Consider the following 23,305-nt stretch of genomic DNA (forward strand, 5'->3'; position numbering starts at 1 on the left):
ATATTTGATCCATCAAAATTAAATGTGATTAAATTGTTCCCTCAACTTTTTCATGCAGCTACTGTGAACCAAACACAAGATCTCTCAATCATGTGGGCGTAATTTAATCCCGATCCTCCAGCATGGCCAGTGGCTCGCGTCCCAACCCTCTGGGATCAGACCCTCGATAAAGAAGATGGAATAATGAGCAGAACTACTCAGAGCGGTTGTCCATTAACCTTCTTAAAATGTAAAAACAATCTTTTATTCATGAATACACCAAAACAGAACGCACACAAATGATGTCAGGTGGTTTTTTAATGTTTCCAAAAATAGTCTCTAAAAGTGGGATTTGTTTTACAAAAGCATCCATATATTTAACAGGTATGGACTTCTTATGTAAACACAGACTGTCAGACTCAGTGGTGAACCCTTGGCAGGAGTTAAGACCATCCACAACCGAGGAAAAGAAATCAATTTGTTTTTACTGGTTAGATGTGGGAGGTCCTAAATGTTGACTTTAGAAACTGTTAGGAGTAACTTATAGCAGAGGCTTACGAGCGTACAGTGGAGCACAAACCAAGCAAGAGCGGTATAAATGCTGCAATTAAACTGAACGATGGGGGATGATGTGATGAATCGGGACAGACGTCCACATTTATGCCCACGACAAGTTAAACTCATGACAGAGGCGTGGCTTCACTTCAAAGACCTCATATCTTAATGTCACACAATTACACTGACGCAGTGCTGTGCAGTCGCCATCCTTGGCTGCTCGGTCGAACTCTTTTTATTTTCCACATCTTTCACTACAGTTGGAGAATGAATGGAAGGCTCAAGGTCAGTCAAATGGTGGCATTTTCCAGTGAGAATATGCCCTTGACCAAAATATCCTCTCTGGTAGCAGACCACTGTTAAGAGAATAAGGATGTCTCAAAGGCAGTAAAATTTACTAGAGATATAAGTGTGTGTTTTGTATGAGAGAGTGTGTTCTAGTGGGAGTGACAGATTTAAGGAGCAGCATCATCCCAAACTGACATCAGTTAGACTCAGAGGTATTTGCAGCAGTTTGCCCACAAGTGCCTCACACAGCTGGGACAGAAGGATTCGTGACGTCTGTTCTTTGGATCATGTCTGTCACAATTTATTGGAGCATCGATTTATTCTGCGGCCTCGGTCTCCATCGGCTGTCCTGTTGCATTCTCCACTGTCTTTGAAGCCTTTTTTAAAAAGAAAGGATCGACGTTAGAGCAGAAACTTGTCAACAGCATTAAAGTGAGATACAGAATCACAGCGTCCTGGATCTCACCTTCTTTTTCTTCTTCTTCTGAGTCTTACGGCTGGCTGAGCTTTGAAGTAAAGCCTTTAGTGGGAGAGGGAGGAGTAGACAAATATGACTTTCACAACCCGATGAGCTACAGCATTAAATACATCAACACATAATGGTTTTGCAAGTGCGAAGTCAGCTAACAGGCGAGACACAGCAGTCCCATTAGTCTAATCGTCCTCAGGAGGAGGACTGTGTATTAAAACCATGTATTACCTTCAGCTCTGGGTCCTCCACCTCGTGCTCAGACTTGTAGAGTTCTGGCTCAAAGAGGCTGTTGGTGATCCGCAGAGGTCCGTTGGCCATGAGCAGCACGGTGAACTTAAACTGGGCAACGAACTCGCCTGAACACAGAGGGTTCACAGTTATAGAAGTAGTAGTAGACACCTCCACAGTTCCTGTTTTTCCATCATTGTTTGTCAACAGAGACATCTAGTGGCCAAAGAAGGTTGTTTTTTTTTCATTTTTGATGTGCGACAGAAGAGTGAAAGGGACAGCTTACAAGATGATAGTGAGACCGATACGGTTTGGAGATGGTGGCACTAACAAAAAGACAGGAGGCTGAACTGGAGGTGGATGCTGAGACTTTCATTGGATGTGATCGAGACGGGCAGGATTAGATGTGATTAGATCAGCTTAGGTCGAGCAATTTGGAGGCAAAGTGAGAGAGGCAAGGCTGACATGGTTGGGACGAACAGGAGCGAAGATCACAGAGAATATTCATAGATGTAGTGAGGGAGGAGGGTTGGCGGGACAGAAGGATGACAGTGACAGGATGAGATGGAGGTGGGAGAACTATTGTGGAGACGGGCAAAATCGGTCAACAAGATCTATGCAGAGAAACTTAAAAGTCATAACAAGGCTTCCTTTACCTAACACACTAAAAGACTGTTAAACTATGGCCTGTTGTCCCTATACTGCAGAGAGTCTATCACTCGGAGCTGACCAGCCAGTATGCAGCCACCTGGACCTCAGTTTCTCCCGCTGCACTCAGACATGTAACGGTGAAGGCCGTGAAGTGGAGGGCCCGACTGCTGCAAGAAGGGCTGCACAGTCAACACTCATGCTCGTCTATGCCTACCTCCAAAGCAAGTCCTTCCACTTTTTGTCTCTCCATTTATGTCTCTTTTTAAAAATGTTATCATTTACTTTAACTGCAACAGCAAGTTTTTATTACGTGTTGGATTAGAGACGTATTGCTAGTGCTAAGTTTGCAAGAAAAAAGTTGCACACCCCTTTGAAATACCAGGAATTCTGACTGGATTATTATGATACTGGGTCAGAATAAGACATGAACCCAATCAGGCTAAACAAATAACAGCTGCATGTTTTCACGTGTCGTCGCTGAACACGTCGACCGACCACTTATAGTGCACGCTCACTCCTAAATACACAGTGGTGCTCACCCTCTTTCTCTTGCAGTACAGTGAAGGGCTGCACCAGCTCATGTTTGGCACACTCCACCACCCCCAACCTGGCCTTTGCTTCATCCTCAAACGCTCTGAAGACAATGGAAAGAAAAATAAGTGGATGAAGGTGCAAACCAATTTCTGTAATAATAAAATGAAAAGGCAGAAATACAAGAAATCTCTAAACTGGGGTTAAAAGATGCTACCTCAGAGTGAAAGGCATGGTATCGAAGCGTCTCTCCATCTCGCTGAAGAATGTCCGAGACGTCTTCATCTTCAAGCCGTACACCTTGTTGGGGTCTCGTTTGTAAACTGTGGTCCTTTGACCTCCATCCTTTGCCTTATTTAAATAAATAAATTAACAAATTCTTCATACTGAGCGGAAAAAAAACCCCCAAACTAAACAGTTGACCATACACTTCAATCCTTCTCACCTTTCCCTCTCCGGTGCTGACGAGCACATCCACTGCGTATACTTCATGCACCTCAAACTCGGCCTTCTCGTGGTCCTTTCTGCAAATACCACACAACGAGGTGAGCTACTGGTCAAAGACTACACATCGACCACTATACGCACCAGCTGACAGAACTCACTTTTGCTGGTCCGATGGATTCTGGATGATCGTTTTCTCCCCGTCGATTACGTGCTGTTTGAGCTGATGAGAGAGCATGCCTGCGGACATTCAAAAACTAAAATGAGTCAAGTGGCCCAAAATCACATCTAGAAACCGAAACCAAAGAGTGTTCACAAACACTCACCCTCAATGGGGGAGCACTTGAATGACTTTGCAATCTTGTTCCAGGCTTCCGTGACCTGCGTGTTCTGATGAAAAACAAACAGCGGTGATTATGAGAAGAGGTCTAAACGGCTATCTGGTCACACAGATCTGGTCAGTGGGAGAGCTTTACCTGGTTTCCTGGCTTGACGAGGCGGAGAGCGGCTTCAGCACAGAGGTGAGCTGCCTTAATGACGTCCGCCTTACGTCCTGTCAGTGGGTTGTCCTGCAGAGACACGAGAGGTAAGTTAAAGACCTAAAGACCTATTGGGATTATTGGAGGAAATCAAGCATTTGATTGCTACAGGGCGGGTGTATTCCTCATACCTTGGTCACGCCGACAATGAAGCTGTGAGCCACGTTTGAGATGAAGCCGTCGACGTGCACACCGAGATCACTGCACGCAAACAGGAGGTGGTTAAATTTCGGCTTCGTTTATGTTTTCAGTGCTTTTTTCCCACCTTGCCGTAGGATGGGGAGCATAAAATCAGAAGCTTACATTTTGACAAGATCGCCATCCTTCAGTATGACTTCAGGATCACTCTTCAGAGGGGAGAAATGGCACACGCAGTTGTTAACAGAAACGCATGTAGGAAAAGCGATACCTGGGAAGGAAAGAGAGTGAATGAGGGAGTGCTGAGTCAGATTGGCGAATAATGAAAAGCCCAAAAGAAAGAAAGAGCAAGAGAAAGAAAAAAAATACCTTTCTTCATTTCCTTTTCCCTCTTGAAGATCTTTCCAGTTTCTGCCACAATGAAGGCATCTCCCTTTTCGCACAGGCTGAGCACGGAGACGCCAGTTTTAGCTGCCTCTACTACAGCCTTCAGAGCTTCTGCAGGGCAAGAGATAAGAGAGCCATTAAACTGGTTAATATGGTGTTTAAATAACAGACGGCAGACAAGTGCCTGAAATACTCTTTTCATCATAACTTTAATTGCTGATTAATCCTGGGTCAATCAGCTGTTTAGGCCCACCAAACGTTTAGAATTAGCAGGAGAGACAGTGCTCCTCTTGTCATCAGAGGGCACAGATAAACCCATTTCACATTTGCTGTGAGATTAACGTTTGACAGACTGCCTGACAGCTGTGGGTCTGCCCAAATCTGCGCATTGACGAGAGTGAATTAGGTGTCTTAAATCAAGATCAGCTTATCATACATAAATCATAATAAGGACATGCTGCCACTGATGTAAAGGACCAGCATATCATGTGATCTCGTGCATCATACAGAGAAGGGCTGGGGATGAAAAACACCCAGTCTCTGTATTAAAAAAAGGATCGTGAACAAATGCTTTTTTCTTCTTTTTTTTCCAACATCAGGTATGTTGATAAATGTTAATGTCTGACAGGCAGCCTAGAATTAAAGCACAATTAATAGTGCCACAGAGAAAGTCGGTTTAAACGGTCTCTGCTTACGCCAGTTATTACCTTTAATTACATCGTATTAGTCAATCAGGTCACCAGCAAAGTTAAATTAAACTTAATTTGTACGGATCTGAATTCACTGCACACATGCGTTTAAATGTGAGCTGCCTTATTTTGAACCCTTGCGTGTCATTTGTACTTGCCATTGTTATCTGTTAACGTTAGCAGTTACAGCTAGCTAACGCCTGATAGCCAGCTAGCCCAGCCACATAGCTTCCTAGCTTACCGGTGTGCTGCTGTGACAGCTACATGGCGCTAAACGTGTGCGGATAGCTTTGAAAAGAAATCTAGGCGTAAATGATCATAAAACCCGTATTTTATTTGTTTATTTAAAAAAAGCCCCCGCTTCCTAATGTGATCTTCTTGTTATCGATACACTGCTGCGGCACATGGCATAGCTGCTGCCTGCATATGACTAGCTGGCACTGCTAGCTAACATCAGGCACGGCTCTGGTACTTGTAAGAGATCAAAACGCCTCGTTAGCGATGTATTTACTTACGGTTTGCAATCTCGGCGCCCATCTTGTACTTGGTAACCACCAAGTCATCGGCGATGGTTTGCTCCTGCGTCTCATCATCTCCAGACATGTTGGCAGTGTGTCCGCGAACTCGAGAGTAACTTTTCCCCCCGCGGGTCTCAGTCAGGCTCAGGACAGACCACGCTGCTCTGCACACCGGCCCGCCCGACTCCGGCCGACAGCGCACGATCAGCAGATCCCGCCTGCTGCCAAAGACACACTCTGCAGTCAAGATAGTTCACTTCCAGCTCGGTGCATTGGCCGATGGTTGGCGGTTTTGCCAAATTTACTAGCTTGTTCGTTAGCTTTACGTTTAACTTTTTTGGGGTTTTTTTGTTCATATTTTATTCGTTTTTTTTAACATAATATTTGTTCACTTTTACTTTACTGCACCCTAATAACATTGTAATAACATGATAATTAGCTCATAAGAGGGATTTAAATTGGGAGATATAACTACTCTGATATATACAGGTTTAATTGGTACATGCACAATACTTTATATTTTTTTCACATTTTGCTAAGAAAGTGGGAAATGCCGGACTAGAGCAGCGCAGATACTGAAGGACCCGTCCCATCCTGGCAACAAACTGTTCCAACTTCTGCAATCTGGTAGAAGGTTCCGCATCATCCGGGAAAGGACAGAGAGACTCAAGAGGAGCTTCTATCCCCAAGCCATGCCCTAAACACACACACCCGCCCTCTCACATCCTCTATAATTGACTGAGACAGGACTCTCTTCCAGACACTAAACCAAGGAACAATGTACATTTCAAATTCCTTTAATTTTAAATATGTTTATATTGTCTATTCTGTAAAATAGTCAGATGTCTATTCTTATTAATATACAGAATAATATACAGAACTTTCAGCGCTTGAAAGTAAACATTTGGTATGACCACTGTTATTCTTCAACACAGCTTGAACTCTCTTCATATAATTTCTTTAAATAGTCTTCAGAAATAATTTTTCAGGGTTCTTGAAGGATATTCAAAGCTCTTCTTTGGATGTTGGCTGCCTTTAGTCTCTATCTATCTATCTATCTATCTATCTATCTATCTATCTATCTATCTATCTATCTATCTATCTATCTATCTATCTATCTATCTATCTATCTATCTATCTATCTATCTATCTATCTATCTATCTACACACACGAATACACATTAAGAAAAAAGTTTATCTGAGGAATAAAGTTAAGATTTACATTTTTTATTTCAAGAAAAGCAGGCTCTGAAAAATACGGTGGAAATGAAATATGCCCATTAGTTTCACGGTTTCTCTCGCTACTTGAACAAAAGCGGAAAAATGTGACCGTTGACTCTCACTTCCGTCATCTCTGATCTGCATCTGAAATAAAAGTAGCGCGAGCGCGTCACCAGTGCCGTCTCTTGCCTTTTACGTTTTCTTACGTGTCCCCGGTAAATCTATAGAGTACAGTCTCTTTAACTCTGTCATTTTATTGAATGACTGAGCAATAAAATAAATAAAAAAATAAAATAACCACAAAAACAACGTTTTATTGTTTTATTATAAAAATGTCAACATAATGTAAAAAAATGCTTCTGTTCACATATAGATGACAAATGGTAGGATAGCTGCAAACTAGTCACTTGAATTTATATAATAATTCATGTTACTATAAGGAGTACCGTAGGGAATCATCTCATGTTACTGCATTCACTGTGATACGAAGGTCACTTAATACATGTTTGAGGACACCCTCCAGTTTGTTGGCTTTGTACCATCTCACAGTTGGTTTTCATGAATTATTATTCACCGAATAAAGAAGTAAGAATCAAAAATATTTTAAATATTCTTCTTCTTCCTGAAAAGAACCCATAAAAAATTGAAAAAAAAAAGGTGAACATGAATATGAAACAGCCCACATTTATGACAGCAACTGCAGCAGTTTCTGTGACTCTGTCCCTGGCCGCATTATTAGGTGCGCACAGCATCTGGTTTGAGGAACAGCCTGCTGTGCCAGTAGTCTGGGTTGTCGAATGATGTGTTGCTTGCAGGTTCCCCCACACCAGCGCACACCTTGATGTATTCCCCAATCTCTGTACACCTGCCACTGCCCATCTCCTCACAAATAACCCTCCCCTTTACTGGGAGGTTCTGGTATTCTGTTTCCTTACATCTGCTGGGCACCACCCCAAATCTGTTCATCTCCTCATACTCCTCCACCTTTTCTCCTCCACCTTTCAGCACATCTGGCCTGGGCATGGCCGTACTGCTTAGAGTGGCTTTGTTGTTTGTGTTCTGGGTTTCCTCCTTTTCCTCTTCCTCTTTGTGCTCCTTTTTCAACACCTCCACTGTTTGGTGTATTTCCTGTTCTTCTGCTGCACTCTTTGCAGATGTTTGACTCCCACGTCTCTCTTGTGATGATTCATCTCGTTCTGTAGAGTCAGAGTGCCTGATGTCCATGTACTCATACCTGCCATTCCCTTGGGCTGGCTCTCCTGGGTCATCCACAGCTCTGATATCACTAGTGAAGTCACTAGTGAGCGGCTGTTTCTCTGCAGAGTTTATTCGCTCTTCTGCAGTTCCTTCACAAGCCTCATGAAGTGGATTCCTCCTTACAGCTGAGTCTGGTGGCAGAGTTTCTTCGTGTGCTATGTCCTCTATGGGTAACAGAGCCATGAATGTTGGGGAGGGTAAGGGTGGGGTTTTGCAGCAAATCCCCACAGTGGGGTCGTCTTCCTGTCTTGAAACGCTGCTGGCCAAACGAGGAGGAGTGCTCTCCTCTGTGTTCATGATTTCATATTCCTGGGTGGGATTTATCACCATGAAAAGAGGCCTTGAGTTTCTTTGGCCAGAATGAGAAATTCTGGAGATTTGAACTGTGATAGGGTGCAAAGAAGGAAGAAGATTAGGAAAGACGCTTTGGTTAAATACATGATTTAACTATTTGAACCAAAATGTAACAAAACAACAAGGCACTGTTCCTATTTTACTGCTCATAATTTACCTCTTTCTGGTGTACTAGGTGAGCCAGGTAGGACATAGCCATAGCTGTCCACCTCCTCCTCTTCCTCTGCCGTCCACACCTTGTACGAGGGTGGACTGGAGGCTGTTGAAAGTTTTCTCTGTTGGCTGATCGGTACACGACGATTACTCCTCTCTGAGCCAATCCTGGCCCTGTGAAGACTCGCCGTCCGTAAGCCTTCTTCATGCACCTCTGCCTCTCTGCCACTCCCCCTGACCTCTAACCTCTCAGGCAGAGTCCGGACTGAGCTCAGACGAGACCTGTGAAACCACAGCTGGGACAGAAAAGCAAAGAGGGATGGATAGTTTGTTACTTCCTGAGGAGGGCGAGAGGTATGAAGGTATGTAGGAGTGCAGGTAGGTAGGTATATCTTGTTGACCTGCTGGCCGTGACACCAGTAACATACTCATTCAAAGTGAAGTTCTTTGGAAATGAAGCTAATCATATCAACTTTGAGCAAATCAGAAATCAGGAATGTGTCTTTGCATTTATTCGTGTGAAAGTTTGTTTTTGTAAAAACCTGGCGGAAGCTGTCTGCTGGGCTCGTGGTCATTGGCAGGTATCCTATATTTCCAGGCTGATATGAGCCACTCTGCAAAAAAAAAATTGGTGTGCTGATTCTGCAATTATCCTGTAACAACAGTGCAGAAATCCAGGATGTCCTTCTTTACCCTGCATGAATTAATCCGAGAACGAGAAACACTCCACGACGGCGAGTTCTGAAGAGGAGGTGTAGCCAAACCTTCCTCCAGTCCCTCCTCATCTTGGTCTTCTAAACCTGGATCCAGAAGTCCTCGCTCTGACTCCCTTCGATGGGTTGCATCTGGGACAGGTTCTTCTCCTTCCAGCTGCAGGGTAATCAGGAATAACAGGCACTAAGATTAAAGACTATATTTCAGAACTAAAAGTTGTAAAATGAGTAGCCATCATAGTCTCACCTTGATGACAAGGTATCTCGGTGGGTCCCTCGCCATGCGAGTGAAGTCACTGGCCAGTTCTTTGAAGGTGGGCCTTATGTTTTCATCAATCATCCAGCCTAAACATAACAAGAAAAACACCAATTTTTATCATGTATCAGAATGTATTTGTGAATAATACCTGAATAAATGGTAAATATAGTTCTCTTCTACTTTAATCACTTAACTTGATTACTCAAAACACTTTTTACTACAAGCCAATCACACACATTCATACAAGCACTCTTATTATTTTTTTTATATCTAAGCACCTTGTTTAACATCCCTGCACACTCTTACACTTCAGTTGCATCATGGGTAATTCAGGGTTCACTATCTTGCGCTGGGATACTTCGACATGGAGACTGAAATAGTCTGCTCTACTTCCTGAGATATATGTGTGTGCGAGTATGTGAGAGAGAGAGAGGCTAATGTTTTGACTAACATTTCACCATGACCATGTACACGTCTATAGTGCAGATGTGGGGCTGTGACAGACGTTCGCCCTTCTCCAGCAGACCCGGCACTTCCTGAGGTGACACGGATGCATATGGCTCTGCCCCAAATGACATCATCTCCCACACTGTCACCCCTGTCCAGGAAAAGAGGACAATTTAAATGCTCCACGCCAAAATTCACAGACAGTGACGTTTCAAGAGGAAGGTTAATTTATTAGTGCATACACCACAAACAGACACACACACACACACACACACACTGACATCCTCTTACCATAACTCCAGACGTCACTCTGATGAGTATATCTTCGAAACAAGATGCTTTCGAGTGCCATCCATTTTATTGGCGTCTGAATAAACAGAAAAAAATGCAGACACTCAAATTGGTTTGTGTTTGATTGCATTACTGGAAGAGACAATAAAAGCTGTTTAACAATTCAGTGTGTATCGCAAGCTCAATGACTCACAACAACCTTTGTGTCTGTGTAGACGTATTTCTTGTCATCAGGGTAAAGGAGGTCTGCTACGCCGTAGTCGGAGATCTGGACCTGATAGTCATTTTTCAGTAAGATGTTGCGTGCAGCCAGATTCCTGTGGACCATGCAGTGCTCTTCCAGATAGTACATGCCCTGAGAAACAGATGTGTAGTCCTTGTAGTCACAGATTATTAATATATTTGCATGGAAAAGCAAATAAAAAAAAACTGTCCTCACCTTTGCAATCTGCACACACCAGTTGAGCAGGAGCTGGGGATCCAGGCTGTTCTTCTTTTGCCTGATGTGCTCCAGCAGCGAACCTTGTGAACTGAGCTGGGTCACCAGTTGCAGACTGGCACCTGGGCAGATGCCCAGCAGCCTAACGATGTAAGGGTGGTCCAAGCTGCCCATGGAGAGCATATGCTACACAACAAACAATGCAATGATAATGTGATTACTGGGCATCTTTTGGCATATGATAAAAGACAGGCATTCAATCTTTACATTAACTTCTGTGTGTGATGTTAAACCTTATTTCAGAGGAGACTCACATCAGTAATCTCAGTGAAAGTCTGTCGGCCTGAGCTATCCTGGATTGTCTTAATGGCCACGGGTATTTTTACCGTCTCTCCTTCTGGAGTCCAAAAGCCCTTAAAAACAAATTAAATGTAGAGCTGCACACAAATCTGTGGATAATCAGTGAAAGTCTAACAAATCCAGGCCAATTAGTACCTTGTGCACGGTGCCAAAAACACCCACGCCAAGGGCTTTGACTTTTTTCAGCTCTGAGGGCCTCAGAAGGCGGGCATGAACCTTGGTGCCTTTCTCTCCAGGATCCAGCAGCTCAAAGCTCTGCTACAAACAGACCAGTTATTCCAAGGGGATTTTCATCATCATAGCAAATGCAGTTAAATCAGTCCAGAAGATATAGTTGGGTGTTTTGTAAAGTCTCACCTCTCCGCTCTCCAGGTACCTCCTCATAGCCCTCTTGCGACGGATGGCAAGTCCTCTGTGGTAAAGCATGCCCAGGAAAAATAACACCAGGCAGAAGATTAAGCCAGCTGGGACACCCAAGGCTATGCCTGTGATCTGACCACTGCAGAGAGAGAAATAACAGAGTGAGCACATCAGCTAAAAAGAAAAGATTTTATGTCATGATAACCCAGCTTACGTTTGGGGAAACTGAAAATTACCCTTTTAGAAATAAAGTTTTCGAGTTCAAATATTTTTTTTGTTATAACAGTGGAATGATTTGTGATTTAGATTTGCAGTACACTGCAATACAAATTCCAGTGTACTTATGTTCACCAGCAGGAGGAAACACTAACCTACTAACTGCCAGTCTGGCTGTCTCTAAACAGTCCATTAATCCTGGGCCAATGCATCTGAAAAATGAAAGACAAAGTTTTCTTTATTATGCAGAGATTCAACAACCTAATTGGGACACTTCACTTTGGGGAAACGTGGGCATATAGACTTTTTTAAGTCCAGTCTCACCCCTGTGTGCAGTTGTGGTGACACGGTTGACAATGACCCTTCCTGTCGGGGTATTTGAAAATGAGTCCCTTCTGTCCATCATTTATCCCAGTGGGACAAGAGGACATGCAGAAAGGACCATCTTGAAAACTGGCACAAGCCACGCAGTCATCTGAACCCTACCAATGAGAGAGAGAAAGGAGGATCATAAATAGAGACTATGTGAGATAAACTCTGCTAGAGTGACAATGAACCAGAAATGAACCACAACAGTGATGCCACCAATATACGAGGTATCACAAAGCCCTATAAGAATACAATGTATACGAAAATAAAGAAAAAAAAAATACAATAATCACATGTTTGTTTAGAAGTATGCAGAAGAGCATTCCTGAATGCACTACAGCAGCAGAAGACCGCACCAGGTGCCACTCCTGTCAGCTGAGAACAAGAAACTGAGGCTGCAATTGTCATCAAAATTGGACAATAGAAGATTCAAAAGAAGATTGCCTGGTCTAATGAGTGCTGATCTCTGCTACGACATTCGGATGGTAGGATTTGAATTTGGTATAAACCAACCAACCTGACACTGGTAATGTGTAGAGTGGAAGTAGAGAGTCTCTAAGTACCTTTCTTGTTTCATCTTGATTTTAACAAATTTACTGCTTATCTATTTTATGTAAATAATCATAAATATAAACTACTGGGCTACAGTGTCACTGGATTATCAAAGCTAGTGATTACCAGTCCAGTGCAGGTGACTTTCCCACTCTGAGTCTTGCATTCTGGGTGACAGGCGGTACACTCGCCATCAGGACCTGCAAATTCCCTTGGTGCCCTGCAGGAATATTATCCAAGAAGCCAAACAAAATATTACATATACGTTCAACATACACACATGAATCACGAGAATGTAAACTCACAACCACTGACCCGTTGTAAAAATTACAGCTGTGCACACATGTGCCGTCTCGACTGTAGTTCCTACAGGAAAGACACTGTTCAGGCCCTGAGCCCCAGCATCCTGCATCTGAACATAGCGGATCACACACGTGGCCTTCTGCAACTACATCACAAAACTGTGTAAGAACAGCACTGATTACTTGCTTACAACATACAACACAATAGTGAATTCTGAGTTTAATATGCTCAAAATATAACATTTAGAATATAGTGAAGGTTATCTGTTAGTCCATCAGCTCACCACACTCTGCCAATGGCTTGTTGTTGCTGAGGTTGTTGCCTCGAACTCGGCGGCCCCTGAACAGCTTCGTCCAGTTTACAGTGTGGTGGTAGCAGAGATTGCTGTTCAGACTGATGTACATGCTGCCGTCACTGATTTCTTTCAGAGAGCGCAGACCCAGTGAGGTAAGAGTGGGGACGCGCATGACCGTCAGAGAAAAATGGCTTTCGTTGGAGGGTTGGAGGATGAAGAGGGGAGAAAAGGATGATTCAAATGGAAAAACATCAGATTGTCTGTAACAGATTATGTTGTAGTTCCAAGTAGTTAGGTAATGCATTCAGTCTCACAATGAACCTGTTGAAGGTTTCTTCCCCTTAAAAAGGAGTTTTTCCTTCCCACTGTTGCCAAGTGCTTACTCACAGGGTTCATCTGGTAGCTGAGGCTTTCTTTGTTTGTAGTCTTTACCTTACAATATAAAGTGCCTTGAGGCAATTGGTGTTGTGATCTGGAGCCTTATAAATAAATGAGTAATTCAACAGACAGTCCTATAGATAGATATTAGTCTGAGTAAGACGAATGCCTGCATGGTTTAAGAGTAATATATTTCCCTTACACACAAACATAGTTAGTCCCTCATTTTGGGTCATACTTAATAAAAAGTCAATTTTATAATTCTTAGTCAAACTCTGTTTTAGAAAGCTAAGATTATCCGGGGCACAACATAACAGGCAACCTGACAAAGAATGAATGACAGCAGAGCACAGAAATACACACGAGGATGATGAGGGAAATGGAAACGCAGGGGAACACAGCTGATACAAATGAGCATGATGCCACAGGTGAAGCAAAACTAAACACACTGAACATGGAACACAAGACTTTCAAAATAAAACAGGAAACTTGGAGACGTTAACTGGAACACCCAAGCTTGACACCAGACAGCGAGAGAGAGGAAAACATAACCATAGTGGACACGAGAAAGAGGAAACTAGACACCACTGGCTGCAGAAACATACATGGATACACATGACAGACAGGGGAGACATGAAGCAGAACATGGGGAGGACACGTAAACAGGTGAGGGACACATGCACATTAACACAGACACACAGAGAGGGACACAGAGGAGAGAGACACAAGGAGAGTATACATGACAAATGGGGGAGATGACGGGAGACAAAGACATCAATGAAACATATAAAGGGTGAGGGAGACTTAAACACAGGGGACTGGACAGACTCACACACTGAAGACAGGACACCAAAGCCAACATAGTGGGGAAGACACAGACATGGGAAGAACCTAGACAGAGGAGAGCTAAATAGGGAATTTCTAATTCCCTATTTAGTCCCTAATTTAATCCCTAATTTCCTTCGGGATTAATAAAGTATTCTGATTCTGATTCTGAATTAGAACTCAATATCAACAGAACTGACTAAAGCTTAAATTTTACAAACAGGAACATCATAATACAAAAGGGCATGAAACTCAAAATGCTCGGTCAAATGACCCAGCCCATAACGCCAAATCACACATTTGAATCCATCAGCTGTTGTGATAAAAGCATCCTGCTCTGGCCTCTCACTGACACGTGCACGGTATAATCTGCAGTCTAGTCTTACTTGTAGAGCGTCCTCCCTTGAATGGTAGTGAGGCTCGAAAAAACAGACAGGTCATTCAGCTCTTTGGGCCAGGACTGGACGTTTAAAAAGTCTGAGAATAAAACACAGTGATTATATTAAGGATGATAGAAAATGACACTGTGCATAACACATCGCAGATAATTTGGATATTTGTTTTCCCCCAAAGGAGAGCATATATCATTTGATGGATACAACCTTTGTGTGCGTTATCAAGGGATAGAAGACAGCCTCATATGTGACAAGAAAAGCAAGCAGTTTAATGTTAATTGTGACTGTCACCTCACAGAAGTTTAAATGGATAGTTTACCCCAAATCAAACATGATTATGCTTTGATAATCGAGAGAAAGGAGACATCTTTGCAACCAGTATTTCCAAAGGCAGCTCACACCAAACATGGATGAATAGCACTACAGGTCCAGGCAGGAAACATGCATACTTGATTGTGAAATTTAATATAAAAAGCGGTCAACTGTTAACACGTAAGCACACCTGTTATTTCCCTGACTGTGCGGAACACTTCCAGCTTTTTGGCATCCAGTGGTGGGATGTTTCTAAAATCATCTCTGTGAAGATAAAAGACAGAAAAATACTATAAACATACCAAGTGTACGGCACCATACCCTGAGACGCTTTACTCATACATACTGACAGTTACCCCATAATCCCCGTGACCAGGAAGTGAAGGCTGCCCTGAATCTTGGTGCAGTTGATGAAGCTGTTGATGTTGCTCGAGTCCACAGTCTGCCTGTCTTCAGCACCAGTGCCTTCACACACTAAAGGGATGACCAGAAACAATCACATCTGACTACTGAGATATAATCTTGGTGGAAGAAGTGAAAAATCGCATTTGTATTCATTTCAACCTTTTGGGCAAAGTCCGCTGCAGAGCTCACACTTCCTCTGGCCTTCTTTCTCCACCTCCATCTTGTCTGACGGACAGGCGCTCACGCAGGAGCTACCATCCACCACAAAATGAGCTGTGAGGAGGAGGAAGAAAAGAAAAACACAGGGAATATGTTTTATTATACACATGCAGAGGAGCAAATAAAATAAAACGATTCATGATACGACTCTAACATTCTTAAAGCCTACCACCAGCTTTTACCAGCTTTGCTCTATTCTCTATGTCTCCTATCCACCCTGGACTCCTCCCTGACAATATGGGACACACATGAACACACCAGATCCAACACAACACCTGAAAACCTCTGTTTCCTGGTTAGAGTTGCTGTACCTGTCCCATGTTGTGTTTAGTTTTTGGCTTTGTTACATTTTCTGTCTTACCCTTTAACATTAACTAGCATTATGTTAGATCTGATACTATATATCAGTGCTGACTGCAGCTTCATGAACAGGCTCAGTGTGTAGTATATGAAAAGGTCGCCAAACTCCCGGGGAGCTGAAAGTTTTCCACTTGTGAATAATCTTTCTCGTCGTAGAATGATTGACTTGTTTGGAAGTGGCCTTACAAGTGGCCTAGTTTTCATAAATGTGGTCATGCTTGCTAATGACTAATTAATGGCAGTGAATTAATTAATCCTTCCTTAATCTTTTTTCTCTTTATCCTTTTGGAAACAGAAAGAGTGCACTTTATTTTTCACATGCTGCTTGTGCATTTTGGCACAGTGTAATATGTCATGTGTTGTTGTTAATGTGAGGTTGTTGTTAGCCTGTCATGGACCAGATGATTTTTATCATTACAACCTGAAGCTTAAAACCTTAGAACTGAAAGAGAAAAAGTAACAAGAAAACTTTTAGACTTGTAAACACATGCAGGCCACTCACTGGGGCACTGAGACACACAGATGGATCCGTATTGGTATTTGGCATTAGGGTTGGTTTCCATTTGAAACGTCTGCTTGTTATAGATCAGAGCCCGGGGACACTGCGGCACACAGGCTCCGGAGTCATTGAAATGACGACATGCCTTTACAGGAACACACACACAGAAAGAAGAGAATCAAAATGAAATACTAAAAGCCCAAAGGTGAAGCTGCTGAAGTACATCACAATTCAAAAGACATTCATGGCCCGCAGAGGCTGAATCATACAGATTTTGGTTATAAATTACTTTTCTTCTAATGTCACCAAGAGGTCAAGAATTTTGTTTTTGAATACTGTGGATAATTTTTTTATGGCATGCTGTTATATTATGTGCAACTACTTCCAAATTTAACTTGATGTTAAACCTAATTTCATCAAAGTAAGGTTGTGCGAGCCACAAGCATGAATATAAACTCCAGTACAAGAATGTGCTTGCATGAACTATTGTATTTACAAGCTACATCACATGGCAACAATTAAAGGCAGACTGAGCATCCATACCACAGAAGAACAAAGGAAACAAAGGATTAGTTTCCCTTAAACTCTGGAAAACCTGTTCAAGATTTAGAATTGGGCCCAGGAAGTAAGGAAATATTCCCAGCATGAGACACAGGAATTTAGACTTAAATCTTCCATGCAATTAACAAAAAATAAAATAAAGCCATTTTCTTGTTTCATCAGCAAACCTCTCCAAAGACAAAAAGATAATTCACTTACAAAACAGTCCACATCTTGGGGGCCTTTACATCCTGCTGCACACTCTATGTGACAGCAGTCCCTCGGGCTTGTGCCAAAGCAGCGGCTGTTACACTGTGGAGCGCACACCGTCTTAGTCACTAAAACACACAGGAGAGACGAGTTCATCAGAAGTCACATAAATGTGTATGCGTGTTGGATCTTTGTGTGCGTGTCTGTCTCTGGGTATTTCTGTGTAGCTTTGAAGAGATATAATGAGGTGAAGTGAAGAGGAGGCAAAGGAAAAACAAAACGTGGGCGCTCACAGATCTGGCATTGCTTTTCGTTTGGTCCCCAGCAATAATCTCCGCAAGATTTATGGCATGGGCCTAAAAAAGAGAGACATAGAAAGATAAGTGCTTCTTATAAAAAGAGATGATTTAGAGATGAATTGGAATACGTATAGCAGACCAGTAGTGACCTTTCTTTCCATTGTATTTGATATCAATAGGAGCGCTGCTGTCCCGGACAATATCCTGCCAGAAGATCCAGGGACCATAACTCAGGTATTTGTTATTGATAATCTGCACCCCTCCCTCCAGAATCTCTGTGAAAACATTAGTGAAACATAACGCAAGCTAGACAGAGAAAACGGTTCAGCAGATATATCAGGATCAGAGGCGAATCAAAATATACACTTTAAAAAACAGTATGAGGATAATTTTTTTCATGGGGTTTTTTAAGCCTCCAAGAAAATACTAAAAAAGTTTGAAAGAATTAGACAATAAAACCAATAAAAGATGCAGAATTTGGAACAAGGTAAAAGGAATGATCTCTCAGGTCATTTCATTTCAGTTTTATTTATGCAGCACCAGTTCCCATGACATTCATGCCTATCTTGAGTGGATGTAAACTTCTGACCACAGCTGTATGTGATGGAAGGGACTTCCAGTAGGACCAGGCTTGACCTGAGATGTTGAGTTTAATTGTTCCATTTTATGTAATGCACCACTCCCCACTGTCACAAACGCCTTGGGTTTCAGAAAGCATTTTCTTTTACAGAACAAACATTGAACGTTTTCTTTCTCTAATATCTGTTTTTCTGTTGTTCGTCTAACCCGTCAGGTTTGCGAGTCCCAGCTGCTGTAGGCCGTTGGAGCCGTCCTTGGGGTAGTTGAGGAAGATCGATAGAGCAAAACGTCTTTCATACAGGCTGTTTCCTCTGATGACGCGCAGTTGGCCCAGAGGAATCTCTTGAAAGTGGTTCATAGCAATAAGGACATAGCCAGTCACCTCACGGATTCTCTAGAGTGAAGAAGACCATTAATATAAGAGGCTACTTCTCCAATATGCTCTCCACTTTTTAACGCTTTTTCCAAATGTAACGACTGGAGAGTAAGGAAACATGACATTTACCTTGAGGAAGGAGAAGTCCCAGTTACTCTCAATCTGTGTGATCTCCAGGTTTCCCATTACAATCTCACAGCCATAATACCGGTTTCTAATCAGATTGTACTGGTTCTCCTGAGAGCCTGTGGAACTGAGTCCATTCTGCGTCCCTGGACACACTTCTAACACAGACAGGGAATAAAGATGAAAATGAACGTAAATAACACTGGGAAAGTGAGTACTGTGGGCTGTGTTGTGTCTGTGGTATTTATAGGGTTGGTGACTCTCCCTGGTGCTGTGTTCATGCCTGTGCTGGCTACAGATTTTGATGTGAAGCAGAGAGAAACAGGCAGGCTGTTACCCGCTTACATGGAGCAGTCCAGGCCTGGGGCTGATGAAGAGGAGGTCAGGGGGGTCAGAAGAGAGAGTGACTTTTTCTTTTTTTAATTTTCCCTCAGATAAAGTGCTTCGTTGTTGTAAAGCTATAAATGTGGACAGTGTGTCTCAGTGAGTGATGAGTGCTGCAGTGACAGACAGTGCTTCTGTGTATGCGTGTGCATGTGCGTCTGCAAGCCGCGCATTGCTGAGATCATACCAAAAGACAATGGGCCGTGTGTGAACGGGACTCTCTGGCAGAGGGAAGGGAAATATCGTGAACGGAAGGTGACATACACACCATCTCTGAGTGCCCAGCAAAAAAACTGAGGAACTGGTCCTTTAATGTGCAAATGTTAGCCACCTGCAGCACTCGCTCAACACGAGTCATATCTCTTGTCTTCGTTATGAACACATAACACACAGCTATAGGACCCTGAAGACTGCTGCATAATAACAATGGAAAGTTACATGCTGACAAAGGACTGTTGCCTAATGCACACTTATATTCATACATGGCAATTTTAAGCAAACACTGGCCCTGAAATATTCAGCTAATCTGGGAGGACTCAATAATATTTAACTCATACTTGGGATAACTCAAAAACAGGCATTAGTACTTAAATTATTTGTTAATATTTTGTATTTATATGAAGCATAGCACATTCATGAAAGGGCTCAGTGATCGGAAATTAGTAAGTAAACAAAAGCTCCTGACAGGAAAGAAAAACAGTGTGATTGTCTGACAGCTATCGCAAAGGGAGATCTGAATGTTGGCAAAGATTGCACATTAATGTCGTTGTAACTGCAGAAAACCACATTAAATTTTATCAGAAAGAATTTACTGACAGCGTGACAATCAGTTAATGGTAAATAGAAGTTCTTAAAGTGAACCTTTGCTGTTCTCTGCAGATTTTTAAAGTGCACTGCAAGGGCCTGGATCATAACAATAAAAAAGCTTTTAAGAAAGAGTGGTCTGCTGTGAACCAAACAAAGAGAGGCTGAGGTTTATCAGTTTATACTAGACATCTTTAAGTACAGTTAATTCTATTCTATTGCTATAATTTGTCTGGTAATTTTGGTATTGTCTAAATTTCACGAGATCCAAACTAAGAAAGGATTTCAGATATAGAATCACGTCCTCACCTTCATGCGTTTGGGATGATGTTCGAAGCCTCCAAGACAAAATCACTCCCAGTAAAATGACTCGCCACTGCTCCATGCTGATGTCCAGCCTGTTCACGGAGATCTCTGCATATCAAAGCGGTTTAGGTAGTCCTCCGAAGAGCCAATATGTATTTCAGGGGGAAAAAATCGACTAAAGAATATACAGTAATGGGGGTATAAAAGTAAAAAAAAGTGTCTATTAAAGGGAAAATCAGATCAAGTCAAAGTGAAGGACAAGTGCAACTCCTTCAAACCACCTAATAAGAGCGCAAACATCCCTCAGACTACTTGCAAAACTGAAAACAGTGAACAAGTTGTAGTTTATTGTGATGAGGGAATTTCCCTCCCAGATGGGGACGTGTGATTGGCCAACATCCCGACCAATCAGCGGTTTGTCCGTCATTTCGAGCTGAAGCCTCGGTTGTTACACTAAAGCAAAGAATTCTGCTAAATTTATGAAGCCCTCGAGAAACGACAGACTCAATAGCACTGACAGAAATCTTAAAACGTTACAAACACCCCCACCTAAAACATTATAATAACAAAAAAGCTGAATGACATACGAGCCAGTGAGACAGACAAGTACAGGTCGTTCAGTGCAGCAAATAGCTGATTTTGGATGTGAATATTTGCCGTGTGCAGCAGTTTGAACACCAGTTATTTTTGTTTCATGCTGTCAGCAGTGGAAGCAGCGTTTCGGTCCCCCACCCAGTAAGAGCCCAGCGCTCTGAGTGGCCGCACTGTTTCCCCCGTAAAGAGCAGTATTGTCCCCGCAGCCCTGTCAACTGGTTAATCACCTCTTTGATGCGTGTGGAGCAGCCTGCCACAATGGCCACATTGTCAGACAGTCAAGTGACTTCTGAACCCAAAACAAGAACATGCTTAATTTGAGAAAATGGCCTCGGAGCAGACAAGATTCCTGAACACGGAGCTGCGGGTGAAAACGGGCCACTAATGGATGGAAATCATTAACCGCTTCTGACAGATGTACTGTTAATCTTATTTTTGAATGCGGCAGGGAGGGAGAGCCGAACAATCCGCAGTTTGTTTGCAAGCATCCATGTGCAGGAAATGGGAAGAATGGTGAGATTGAGATGAACTTGGATTTTAATGTTCGTCTCAACAACCTGATGGTAAAAGACGCCAAGAAATAACACCACAGCTCGGTTTATGTGTCCAGTAATTAATGTCTCTGTTGTTCATCTGCCTGGACTCAGGAGTCTCAAATGCCCCACTCCAGCCTCTTTTTCTGTCCAGCAGGAGGAGCCAGAGTCTGACACTTGGGCATCCGAATTCACAGCTGCTACAGGGCCCTGTGATGGATAGACTCGTTTGCACATGGATGGCTATTTTTACACACTGTTTATTGGACATTTGATCCAATCTCTAATTTCTTCTAATAAAATTAAGGAGCCTTTAATCCAGTCAGTCACTGAATAATGGAAAACTTTGGGGGAAAAAAACACCATTGCCCAAAAACTGTTGGAAGAAATCTTGAAGACTGAGTCAGTTGTTTTGTTTCATAAACAGCAATGTGAAACTTTCCTGTTGCCGAGTAAAACGGTGTAAAGTGTAAGATTGTCACCAGATGCACTTTTTTTTGTGTGTGTTCATTTTTCACATGAGAGTTTCTCTGTTTGCCCCGTCAAGAAAAAATAGCTGCCTATAGTATTTACAGAGCTTGGCACTTTCACAACGCCACCATGGTGTCAGTCTCTGTGTCAGCCCTGGTGGCCCTGTCCCTTCCAAGGGGAACTGTGAGGGGTGCCTGCTGTGGCCTTTTGCAGTTGCCACTCCCTTCAGAGATTGATGAATTGATTGTGGGGCTGCTGCCAGTGTGTCTGTGCCCTGGGCGAAGGTGTCCCGGTTACGAGTGGGAATCCCAGCTATGGCATCCGCCCTGGGGCCACTATTGTAGCGGTCCTGCAGGGGGCCAAGGGGGCTGGTGGCCCCGGGAGCAGCTCCGACTCACATACTGCTGTCACACCCTTGGAGACACAGCAGCACTCTCCCCTACATGGACCTCTGATTGGCTCAGACAAAATGACTCTCTGTGAAGTGCAGCAATTCCACAGGCAAACTACCTGATTGTGCCAAACTTCTCCTGATAATAGCAGTTAATAAAGGACAAAAGAAAGGCTGTGTAGAGCCAGATCCCACAGTTGTGTAATATGTGCTGTTAGTCTGATTTTAGTCTTAGCTGATGACTGGTACGGTAAACAGTTTACTGAGTTAAAACTATTCTCGATCAGCTCCCACTTCATGTAAAAAAAAGAAAAGAGTCTAACTCACATTTAGAGTTTTGACCTTCATTGTTCAGGGTGATACATGCGTCGTCAGGGACGTCAAAGCTGTTTCCCATTAATCTGCTGAAAATGAGGCTCACCTTAAATCAAAGTTCAACATGTGTAGGCATAAGAGGATATTGTGACATCACAACCAGTTTGGAGGCCAGATGTGCAACTTAAAACCTCCGGAGCACACATGAAATCGATTGACTTTCCATTGAACATATATGTGTTGAGGCAACAGTTAGAGTTTTAAAATATTTCACTGTTTATTATGGATTCATCAATGAAGGAGAAGTACGGTTAGGTCAATAATGTGTTGTGCAAAGAGTTTTTGTAGCGTTGCCTCTGTACACCGCCACAGATTTGAAATCCAACAGTCAAGATGTGACTGACGTGCACACACGCCTGCTCCTATAGCGTGGGCTTGATCTGGTTAGATGCTGTGAAGCTGTTTTTCTTAACCATAGAAATAATTCTGCCATCATGTACTCCAGTTGTCCTCTCTGGTTTTTCAGGCCTGTTGGGAGCTGCTGACTTGATCACTGCATTTATACTTCTTAAGAATGTTGTTTCGGCCATTCCTAATTATTTTATTATCGCTTTTATTTATTTGGCTTTTTCAACCTAACGTGGTCTCCCTAACTTGCAATGACATCTCTTAAGAGCCTCGTGTTTTAAAAAATAACAATAAAAACTATAAAATAAAAATTCTAACTTTGAATCGACCTCAGACATTATGTTTAATTTGTCCTTTGAGTTAAAAATGACTGTACAGAAGCAAAACTACAAAAGCAGTGTCTCTGTCAACAAATTGAGGATCAAACTGTTTCAAGAAACCTAGCAGGGCTCTTAAAAGGACACATCACCTCCAAATCAAACACAGGAGTTTGTGTGAGAATTGCCTCGTTTTACCGCATTGCACTCACCACCCACATCAAACGCAGTGTCTTGGTGCTTTGAGCACC

The 23,305-nt window shown here is 42.7% G+C and overlaps 2 protein-coding genes across 5 annotated transcripts; both read right to left on the bottom strand.

Annotated features, from left to right (window-relative positions):
* Nucleotides 1-279: 279 nt before the first annotated feature.
* On the bottom strand, nucleotides 280-5,629 carry pa2g4b (proliferation-associated 2G4, b). The gene is made up of 13 exons (XM_085260145.1): nucleotides 5,417-5,629; nucleotides 4,195-4,323; nucleotides 3,991-4,096; nucleotides 3,819-3,888; nucleotides 3,625-3,717; nucleotides 3,475-3,538; nucleotides 3,310-3,388; nucleotides 3,150-3,228; nucleotides 2,922-3,055; nucleotides 2,713-2,807; nucleotides 1,523-1,650; nucleotides 1,289-1,342; nucleotides 280-1,199 (listed from the first exon to the last, which is right to left on the bottom strand). The coding sequence occupies exons 1-13, from the start codon at nucleotides 5,502-5,504 to the stop codon at nucleotides 1,140-1,142; spliced, it is 1,179 nt and encodes a 392-aa protein (XP_085116271.1). The 5' UTR covers nucleotides 5,505-5,629; the 3' UTR covers nucleotides 280-1,139.
* Nucleotides 5,630-6,947: 1,318 nt separating this feature from the next.
* erbb3b (erb-b2 receptor tyrosine kinase 3b) lies at nucleotides 6,948-20,357 on the bottom strand. 4 transcript variants are annotated; one of them, XM_085259635.1, is made up of 28 exons: nucleotides 20,029-20,357; nucleotides 18,535-18,689; nucleotides 18,237-18,423; nucleotides 17,600-17,725; nucleotides 17,445-17,507; nucleotides 17,161-17,279; nucleotides 16,405-16,546; nucleotides 15,483-15,596; nucleotides 15,275-15,392; nucleotides 15,109-15,182; nucleotides 14,598-14,688; nucleotides 12,997-13,199; nucleotides 12,726-12,858; nucleotides 12,537-12,630; nucleotides 11,814-11,971; nucleotides 11,645-11,701; nucleotides 11,271-11,412; nucleotides 11,049-11,168; nucleotides 10,868-10,966; nucleotides 10,554-10,739; nucleotides 10,314-10,469; nucleotides 10,115-10,190; nucleotides 9,828-9,974; nucleotides 9,365-9,462; nucleotides 9,098-9,274; nucleotides 8,947-9,018; nucleotides 8,409-8,700; nucleotides 6,948-8,280 (listed from the first exon to the last, which is right to left on the bottom strand). In XM_085259635.1, the coding sequence occupies exons 1-28, from the start codon at nucleotides 20,102-20,104 to the stop codon at nucleotides 7,376-7,378; spliced, it is 4,380 nt and encodes a 1,459-aa protein (XP_085115761.1). In that variant the 5' UTR covers nucleotides 20,105-20,357; the 3' UTR covers nucleotides 6,948-7,375. The 4 variants fall into 4 exon arrangements, with proteins under 4 accessions (XP_085115761.1, XP_085115759.1, XP_085115760.1 ...); XM_085259633.1 differs by having other exon boundaries at nucleotides 10,308-10,469; XM_085259634.1 differs by having other exon boundaries at nucleotides 11,049-11,171.
* Between the last annotated feature and the right edge of the window lie 2,948 nt (nucleotides 20,358-23,305).

Source organism: Mchenga conophoros, linkage group LG20 (genome assembly GCF_057382185.1).
Source record: "Mchenga conophoros isolate Kocher_MC1m ecotype Shallow Benthic linkage group LG20, M_conophoros_male_GT1.1, whole genome shotgun sequence".
Taxonomy (NCBI): Eukaryota; Metazoa; Chordata; class Actinopteri; order Cichliformes; family Cichlidae; genus Mchenga; species Mchenga conophoros.